General features: G+C 45.2%; 1 protein-coding gene across 6 annotated transcripts in view; it reads left to right on the plus strand.

The window, feature by feature from the left end:
• Window positions 1-4,399, plus strand: part of kif13a (kinesin family member 13A) — a 97,512-nt gene extending 93,113 nt beyond the window's left edge. For all 6 annotated transcript variants that reach the window (XM_060900450.1, XM_060900454.1, XM_060900453.1 and 3 more), the window contains 2 exons: window positions 510-1,362; window positions 1,521-4,399. In XM_060900450.1, coding sequence (XP_060756433.1) covers window positions 510-1,362; window positions 1,521-1,660 — 993 coding nt within the window. In that variant the 3' untranslated portion in view covers window positions 1,661-4,399. The remainder of the gene's footprint in view (window positions 1-509; window positions 1,363-1,520) is intronic.
• Window positions 4,400-10,144: the final 5,745 nt, after the last annotated feature.

Here is a 10,144-nt window from a genome sequence, read left to right on the forward strand (position 1 = left end):
CTACAACATGTACTCATTGGAATTTTAAAAGAGGCCTGGACAGGCCACACCCACAAGCAACAGCAGCTGGAGTTGCTACATGCCCACAAGAGACGAACTACAAGTGACACGAGCGTCTCGTCGCCTGCTAGCATGAGCACAGTGCATTTGAGAGTTTCTCCACTAGAGGGCAGTAGATTCCCGGAGTTATACCATAAAAGCGTTTATTTAGAATCTTATTTGAAAAGTGTATTTTACAGCAAACGCCCGTAATTGCTGTGCTGCCTGGACTCCTGGTCACCTTAAATATTCCATCACCGTGTTGCCTTGGACAGTATGTCCAGTCTAATCCCAGCATTTCAGTCTGATGATCAAAATCAGTGTCTAATTCCGAGTGTTGAAATGTCTTTGAAATTATAATCCGTCTTGCTCTGACGAGTCGCTAAAAATGACCTAAATCCTCGAAAGCCCTTTATCATTTCACCTGCACTGTGATTGTGTTTAATGTTTGCTCGCGGATGATTGGTCAGGACTCGGAAGAGGAGGAGCCTGAGCTGGATAACTGCGCTGTTCCCACCTCTGTTTCTCTCCGTCACTTCGGAACATACATCCCTGAGGACTTCGCCAACTTCGAGGTGTACAACGCCAGCCTGTGCGGGGGCGGAGGCTTGCCATCAGGTGTGGCCTCGTTGCCTGGAAACCGAGGGGTTGAGAAGGAAGTGTCTCGCAGTCCCACCGCGAGCAGCTGTACGAGTGGATATTTCTCGCACAGCACCTCCAACGCTACGCTTTCAGATGCGCCGTTCTCAGGCAGCGAGAGTTCGGATCGTCTCAGCGTCGGCTCCAGAGACGCCACCGAGCTCCAGGAGTATGCGAGAAACTCCCTGGCTGCTAAAAGTGCCTTAAACGAGGCTGCTCACATCCGCTCCTCATCTTCTCACTCAAACACCAGTCAGGAGTTCACAGACTTCAAAGGCGCCGGGGACGAAATCGGAGAAGACGAACTCAAGCACTTTGACTGGCACACGGAAGCAGAACGTGCTGAAATTTCTCCAAAACATCCAACGCATGTGAGCACTGGCGTCCTAACAGCACCATGCCACCTCCACAATGGCAACAAGGCTCCGCCCTCGTCCTCATCCTCACCCGGCACACCCCCTCACCCCACTGCAGTAGAGGACACAGCACGTAGAAACGGAGCCAGGATAAGCCCCGCCCCTTCGAGTGAGGACGAGGAGGGTGTGCCGGTGACCCAGCTGCCTGACTGGATGGCACCTGGAGAGCAGGTGTGGGTGGGCACACGGAGTGGCACAGTGCACTATGTAGGCGGAGTCGAGTTCGCCCAGGGGATATGGGTAGGAGTGGAGCTGGACCGTGCTGTAGGTGTGTATAAAATTACATTCGAATTTTAATTTCCTAATTACTTAACAAGTTTGTGATGTCATACGGCCACAGACTGAGCCGATTTTTCCACTTTGTAAATTCCGGTTTCCATCATTAGCATGTGTTGAGGTGTGTGTGTGTGTTTTGTCTCCGTGCAGGTAAACACAACGGCACGGTGCAGGGGCGAGTGTATTTCCGCTGCGCCACGGGCCACGGCGTGTTCGTGCGTCCGGCCTGGCTCAGTAGATCTCCCGTCTCCATGGACACCGACCCACATCTCCAACCTGTACTGCTGTAGGGAAGACACGCCCAACTTATTATGGGATGGTTTCGGTTCAGAGCCGATATGAAACAGGCTGTGTGCCGATATTTAATATCGTCTCATGATGATTTTATCAGGATAAAAACAATTCACAATAAGGACATAAACGCACCGCTGGATTTTTATTCATCCGTCATAAGAGAGCTTCCTTCCTAAAACAGGGACGATCATAACAGTATAGTGTGTTAAATATCGCAATATATCGTATAACTGATTATCGGCACATACCTAACGTAGACTTCTCTCTCTTTCTCACGTTCTCTCTTTCTCTTTTTATTTCCCTGTGTATTTTATTTGAGACTATACGACTATTTAAAAAAAAAAAAAAGATCCCTCTTTGAATGTCAAATGCACCGTTGCACAAATTCTCCCTCATAATACCTTATCGATGATTTTTAAGCTCGAACTTAACTTCAAGCCAGCTTCCGTTTTATGCCTTATTTGACCACTTTGACTGAACACGGCTGAGTGATGATGAAATTCAGCTTTGGGCGGGGCTAAAATCTGGAACGTCAGGTGAAGTTGAGAAAGTACTACTGTTTATTGACGTGATTATATCAGGTGTTACCAAAGACGCTTCCAATTTGCTGTTTAAAACTGAAACCTTTGTGTTCTTGTGTGTGTGTGTGTGTGTGTGTGTGTGTGTGTGTGTGTGTGTGTGTGTGTGTGTGTTAGACATGTGCCAGTATGATTGTAAAATCACGATAATCTCACCGTATTTTTTTTCATCTTTACTCTCGAGACGATTTTTACGAATTGTCTCGACACGCTGACTCGTGCAACGACGTGCTTCGTTAGATTTGTTTTTTACATAAAATAAGAGACTTTATAAAATAGGTGTCCTTATGCTATCCTTTTAAATGGCACAAATGTTCTCTCGGAGCACAAAAATACAACAAACCTTAATATTTTTATACAATATTATTTAAACAGACGCTTACAGTTTTAATGAATTTTTTTTCCTGAAGCTCTAATAAACAGTGTATATTTATGTGGCCACACATTAACAGGTCACATGACCATGCCATGTCTGTACGCTATACTTGTGCGAGGAAGTCGTTAACTTGTCATTTCTCAGACTCATCTGTATTTTATTATGAGAGCGAACGCTTGCTGAGACTTAACGCTTATCATTATTGTTAATTTGTGAATGATAAAGACGTACAGAAGGAGTGTTTGTAAAAGGGTCAGAGTTATGGGCAGAGCACCTTGTAAAGACTGTTGTTTATTGTTTTTCCGTAAAAAATTAATTTGTGATTGTTGCTTAGATTAATTTCACTCGTTGCATTTTAAATCGATACACCAGAGGTGGACAGTAATGAAGTACATTTACTTGAGTTCTGTACTTAAGTACCCTTTTTGAGTATCTGTACTTTACTTGAGTATTATTTCTTTTTGGAAACTTCTGACTTTAACTTCACTACATGTGAAAGACAAATATCGTACTTTTCACTCCACTACATTTCTATCAAGGTCCTCGTTACTCGTTACTATGAAGCGGTTTTGAAAGTGGATGTTTTTTCTTTTCTTTTCTAAAACGTGATTGGTTTTTCCGCAGGTGACACTGAGAGCCGATCAGTAATCACTCGGGTCACGTCACGTCCATAGACTGGATAAAATCAAGTTCAGTGATTTCTCAGCAGCGTTATTTAACACGATCAGTTGATGGCAGAATGGAAGGAGGCGGTTCTTCTGGAGAACGCACGCGCTCATGGCTTTACCTAGAACCCATGTTTCAGTTTTCTGAAAGGATTAAAGATTCGTTTCGTTTTAAATGTTTGCTGAAAACGAGCCACATCACGGCCGACAAAAACTCACCGTCCGACCTGCGGAAGCATATTGAGGGATATAAACGTTTTATTCCAAGAGAAAGCTTGTAATGAAGTTGTCTGTGCTTTTAGAGCTAGCGATAACGTTGCAATAGCTATGCAGTCTGGTTAGTCAAATGACTTTCTATAGATTTTCCCGCCAAGTTGCCATCGCCTTGTCCACGGCTAACGTTAACACATAGCTAGTTAACTTGGACAGTGTTAGTTAGCATGTAAACACGGAGTTACGCTAACATGAATAACGTTAACTTATCTGAAGTCCTTTCAGAAATATATTTTAGCACAATCTTGCCAAATAAACAGAATGTAGAAATCTTTCTTTTCTAGTAGCGTTAGCTACACAATATGATTTCGAGTTTGAAAAGAGTTTGCTAGCATGTCAGGTGTAGCTTCACTGACTAGCCAGCTTAACGTTAAACCACCATGATGCACAGCATGCGTTCATTTTGTAAATCCAGTCAGTTGCTTCCGAGGCATTCGGTTTTGTAAGCGTTGTGGAAATAATACAACGATGCGTTGACAGAAAATGTACTTTTAATACTTAAGTATTTTTAAAAGTAAGTACTTCAAATTTGACTGGACAACTTTCTGTTGTATCCGAGTAATATTTGACCAGTGGGATCTGTACTTGGACTTCAGTAATGAAGTTGGGGACTTGGTCCATCTCTGCGATACGCTGATCCCGTCTCGTCCCGTTGTTACACCTCTGTCACTTGAATAATAAAAATGGATGTCTGAACCTTCAGTCCGCCTGCTTGGCGCCCTCTAGTGCCCTACAGTGTGTATTATTATTATTATTATTATTATCTCATCTCATCTCATTATCTCTAGCCGCTTTATCCTGTTCTACAGGGTCGCAGGCGAGCTGGAGCCTATCCCAGCTGACTACGGGTGAAAGGCGGGGTTCACCCTGGACAAGTCGCCAGGTCATCACAGGGCTGACACATAGACACAGACAACCATTCACACTCACATTCACACCTACGCTCAATTTAGAGTCACCAGTTAACCTAACCTGCATGTCTTTGGACTGTGGGGGAAACCGGAGCACCCGGAGGAAACCCACGCGGACACGGGGAGAACATGCAAACTCCGCACAGAAAGGCCCTCGCCGGCCACGGGGCTCGAACCCGGACCTTCTTGCTGTGAGGCGACAGCACTAACCACTACACCACCGTGCCATCCCATTATTATTATTATTATGTCATGTATAGTGTCTCGAGGAACTGCTGTATCTGAACATCGTAATCGCAGGAGCGTCGGACATTTTGAATTGTCCGTAGTAATTATAAAAAATAATAAGAATAATAAATCAGGGCAGCACAGTGGTGTAGTGGTTAGCGCTGTCACCTCACAGCAAGAAGGTCCGGGTTCGAGCCCCGTGGCCGGCGAGGGCCTTTCTGTGCGGAGTTTGCATGTTCTCCCCGTGTCCGCGTGGGTTTCCTCCGGGTGCTCCGGTTTCCCCCACAGTCCAAAGACATGCAGGTTAGGTTAACTGGTGACTCTAAATTGAGCGTAGGTGTGAATGTGAGTGTGAATGGTTGTCTGTGTCTATGTGTCAGCCCTGTGATGACCTGGCGACTTGTCCAGGGTGTACCCCGCCTTTCACCCGTAGTCAGCTGGGATAGGCTCCAGCTCGCCTGCGACCCTGTAGAACAGGATAAGCGGTGACAGATGATGGATGGATGGATAATAATAATAAATCATTGGCACATGTCTGGTGTGTGAGTGTAGAGTGTGTGACTGATTCTCACATAAGTGCCATATCTTTGGTTTCAACGCCTCACACTTTTACGATTGTGGTAAAATGTTTGTAACAGGAAGTTGCCTTGTTTTCTTACTGGTTTTCTGAGTACTGTATCTGTGTAAAGAACTTTATTGGGAAACTGTTGCCTGAGCGCTTGCACTGGAGAGACGTGTCCTGGACGCACAGAGCCTCCCGAGAGGTTCGATACGGACAGAGAGCTGCAGATCTGATGCATAAAAAGCACCTTGGTTCATGCCTTGTTCTGTAACGCGGCGCGAGCTCGGACTTCGCCACGGACACATCGCATTGCTGACGCTGTTGAACTCGTCAGTCCCTTTTAACTGCAACAGCTTCTCTTTTGTTTTTTTTTTTCTAATTTTGACTAATGAGTAATATTTTCTTACATTGTAACAAGCATGTGCTGCAAAGCGTTTTTATAAACGATCACGTCAGTCATTTAATTTCTGTATCACTCTTTTGCGAGATGAGATCACAGTGTAACACGTAACAGTCCGGTTGTAAAGGACGCGTTACAAAGCTGCCTTCGGATTTGTCAAAACCAAGCCGACGCTCGCAATAACAACACTGTGTGTTAAATATCACGATCAGATCGTATAACTGATAATCAGCACATGCCTTGAGTTTTTTATATTCATGCAACTAAATGAATATATTTTTTAAAGGTAACGGGATGAGGAGAGACGGAAGCGCACTGGCCTCGTGGCTCGAGGAATCAGTAGAAATGGGTTAAAGACTGTTTTTAGCTGAAGAACTGTCGTATGGAAAGTGTGATTTAATGCTGTAACTGTGTGTGGATGAAAGAAACCTAAGCCCTTACTCTGGAAGACAAGCTGCTCTCCTTCATGAGGACTTGTACATAGAGCTGTATTTGAACCTATATAATGTACAGAATTGTATTTATATTGTATCAAGGAAAAAAAATGGGTACAAAGATGTTCTAGAATACAGAACGTTTACAGTTTAAAGTCTTTGTGTCTGACTTGTTTTTACATGAGATGTCTGTTCATTTGAGTTCTGCCCTCTTCCTCATACACGACCTCACAGATACACACGATTGGCTGCGTCACTGTGATTGACACATTATGCCCCTCCCACTCAGACCACAGTTGATTTTGCTCTCTTCTGGACTCCTGGCTGGGATGTTGTCAGCATTCGAACTCGTAACCTTTAAACAATAGGGCGAACGCTTTTTTTCTAGATTTTCATGAGGTGGCCGAGCCACAAGTAAAACGTCTGTAAGTTCTTACTCCAGCTACAATTCCATTAACGTTGGCGTGTATTATTGACAGTATTTACACTGATCCTCTGTGTGATCATTTTTATTATAATGTATGGCAAAACTTTGCATTGAAACGTTATTATTTTACATAAATCACATTAAATCTAAATATATGAGAACGTCCCTGAATGTTTTTTAAAGAGAAATCCAAATCATCAAATAGAAAAGAATGTTAAACTTTTTCCAACTACTGCTCCGTATTTCACTCTGAAGATGATTTGAGAATCTGGAAAAACGCAGTTATTGGAAAGGACTGTGTAATTTATATTTTTTTATATTTTTTTTATTTTTTAGAAGAAACCTTTATCTGTTACATGCACACTTCAAGCACAGTGAGATTCATCCTCTGCATTTAACCCATCTGAAGCAGTGAACACACGCGCACACACACCCAGAGCAGTGGGCAGCTATACTACAGCGCCCAGGGAGCAGTCAGGGGTTCAGTACCTTGCTCAAGGGCACTTCAGCCCAAGGCCGCCCCGCGTTAACCTAACTGCATGTGGGTGGTAAAAGAGAGCAACTGGACTTGCTTGAAGATTCTTGAAGACGTTTCACCTCTCATCCGAAAGGCTTCTTCAGTTCTGTCTGACTAGTAGGGAGTGTCAGGTATTTATCCTCTCATGGATGAAAAGCTCGTCTAAGGTGTCGTCGAGTCATCCTGTTGGTGTGGGTCACTGGGGGCTGGATGTAGCCTGGGCCCGCCCATCCTAAGTGTGACGCAACACGAGGGCCTGTTGCGAGCTTAGTCTGGTCAGGCAAGCTATCTACAGCTCTTCCAAGCTCCCGAAAAATCGGGAGCCAATCAACTTTGAGCATCTCCAACGGCCCTGGGTAGAGGCGTGTTCAAGGCAGTGATGTAGTAGAACTGCGACCGGAAGCCATAGATTGTTTACAGAATCTATGCCGGAAGCGCTTCATTCACTAGAAACATTACGAACATGGAGCAAGTTCTCATTGAAAACGGAGCAAAGAGCAGCCCTGGAGGTATTTATTGAAAGGAAGGACGTTTTCGCCTTGCTCCCGACCGGCTTCGGTAAGAGTTTAATCTACCAGTTAGCCCCGTTGCGTCACATACGTCAGAGGAAAGAGTGATGTGATTGGTTTAAGCTTCGTCACAGCCTTTTCTGGCTTCGACCAGTAGCAAACTGAGGCATTTCAGGGAGGCGGGTCAACCACACACTTTGGGAAACGGTTGGGCTTAATATCTTTGCCAGACCAAATGCTCGCAGAGCTTTGAAGTTGCGTTAGCCAGACTAGGCTGGATGTGAACAGCCTCGAGAGTCGTTAGGATGATCAATGGATTGCCTGTTAGGGTGATCAATGGAATGCTGATTCTCTCTGTCCTCTTGTGAGTCATTGAAAACAGCTGGGTTTTGGTGTGCATTCAGTTGTCTGGGAAGTGTGCCAAGGACTGCATTGTAGGTGGCTGATAAATGATGTCTTAGACCCCCACCTCTGTTCAGTGATGGCCGTTCCAGGTTGATAAAAATGGCTTCTTTAACTCCTTGCTCATACCAACGATCCTCTCTGGCTAAGGCCCTGTCCACACGGCAACGGATTCAGGTGAATCTGATAAAATTGTTTATCGTTTCGGCCTGGCGTCCACACGGCACCGGCGTTTTGGGTGCCCCAAAACGAAATCTTTTGAGAACGGGTTCCAGAGTGGAAAGATCTGGCAACGGAGCCGTTGCGAAGTCGTCTGGATGAGTAGAACGGATTTGTTTACGATGACGTTACAACCACATGTGCTTCACGCCGGGTAGAAGTGTAACGAACAAATCCTATAACTTGATTCATGAAACGCGCTTACAAAATATTTTCACTGTGAATATTTATTGTGTAATGGTGCAAAGAGAGAGAGTGAGAGAATAGCCCTTAGGGCAGAGTCAATCCTGCCAGCAAAAACAGGGGAAAAAAAAGGAGCGATCTCACCTCTTCAGATGTTGGTTTAAGTCCAACAATACATTCCTCAAAAAGGGCGTAGAAGAACAAAGTAATCCATTAACGTGTAGCATTCAATTTATTCCGGACCATTAAAGAATTCTGGAGGATCTCAGAATGTTGGCGTACCGGCTTCCATCTACCCCCGTTCATTCCTCTTTCCGCGTCTCCATTCAAAAAACGAGCACGTGATTTAAAGGGACTATATCCATAGGATAGGGAGTGAGAAAGTGTGTGCGTGTGACAGTGGCAGGTATAGTCACTGTGCGCATGCGCAGTTATGCGCATGCGTCTACTTCTATTGTTCTGGTGCCTCCGATGGGACCGTCTTACAGCGCACGTACTGGTGTGGCATGTGTATTGCATCGTTTTCAGCAAGCGTTGCGTTGCCATATGAACCTGATATTTTACTGATCCGTTGCCCATGTGGACGCGATATTTAAAAAAAAAATCTCGTTGCCGTTGTCGTGTGGATGTAGCCTAAAATGCGTACGTTGCAATCCTGAAATGAGTGTCCTTTGTTGTTAAGATGAAGGTAGACAGCAGAGTCCTGGCCTGAGGAACTGGCTCTCCTGTGTTGAGCCATGCGCATGTGAAGCGGTTGCTTTGTCTCCCCAATATACAAGTCCGTGCATGTCTTTAGACTGTGAGGGGGAAACCGCAGCACCCGGAGGAAACCCACGCAGACACGGGGAGAACATGCAAACTCCACACAGAAAGGCCCTCGCCAGCCACTGGGCTCGAACCCAGAACCTTCTTGCTGTGAGGTGACAGCGCTAACCACTACGCTACTGTACCGCCCCTTGAGTAAACATTTCGAGAACTAAAAAGCTCCTGTGAGAAATCTGAATAATCTTTGAATTGTTAGAATAATCTAATGTAATTGTTCATTACATTATGTCCTGTGCAGGAAAATGGGGGCTGCGATGGTGAGGTGAGAAAGAGAGTGCAGGCAGGGTGGAGCAGTTGGAGAAGGATTTCGGGAGTCATTTGTGATAGGAAAGTCCCAGCGAAAGTGAAAGGTAAGATGTATAAGACAGTAGTGAGACCAGCTGCGAGGAGACCGTACGCTTAACGAAGAGACAGGAGGCAAAGTTGGAGGTGGCAGAGTTGAGGATGTTAAGGTTTGCGATGGGAGGTTGGATAGGATAAGGAGATAAGGATGTGGAGAGCTTGGGAATGAAGCTAAGAGAGATGAGACCGAGATGGTACGGGCACATCCTGAGAAGAGATGCAGAGCATGTTGGAAGGAGAATGTTGAGGATGGAGCTGCCAGGCACACGAAAACAAGGAAGGCCAAAGAGGAGATACATGGATGTGGTGAGAGAGGACATGACAGTGGCAGGTGTGGTAGAGAAGGATGCGGAAGACAGGGAGCAATGGAGACGAAAGATCCGCTGTGACGACCCCTAATCAGGAGCAGCCAAAAGAAGATGATGATAATGTAATTGTTCATAACGTGACGTATTTCTCAGTGAAACAGGTTTTTATTCTGTGATAGCCAGTGGTAGGAAATGATTGCGCTCCACTTTTAGGCCTGTTCCTGCAAGACGATGCTCCTGTACACACAGCAACCTCATGAAGACCTGCTGTGTTCATGTTGGACTGGAAGAACTTGAGCGTCCTGTACAGAGCCCTGACCT

This window comes from Neoarius graeffei, chromosome 19, assembly GCF_027579695.1.
Source record: "Neoarius graeffei isolate fNeoGra1 chromosome 19, fNeoGra1.pri, whole genome shotgun sequence".
NCBI classification, from domain to species: Eukaryota; Metazoa; Chordata; class Actinopteri; order Siluriformes; family Ariidae; genus Neoarius; species Neoarius graeffei.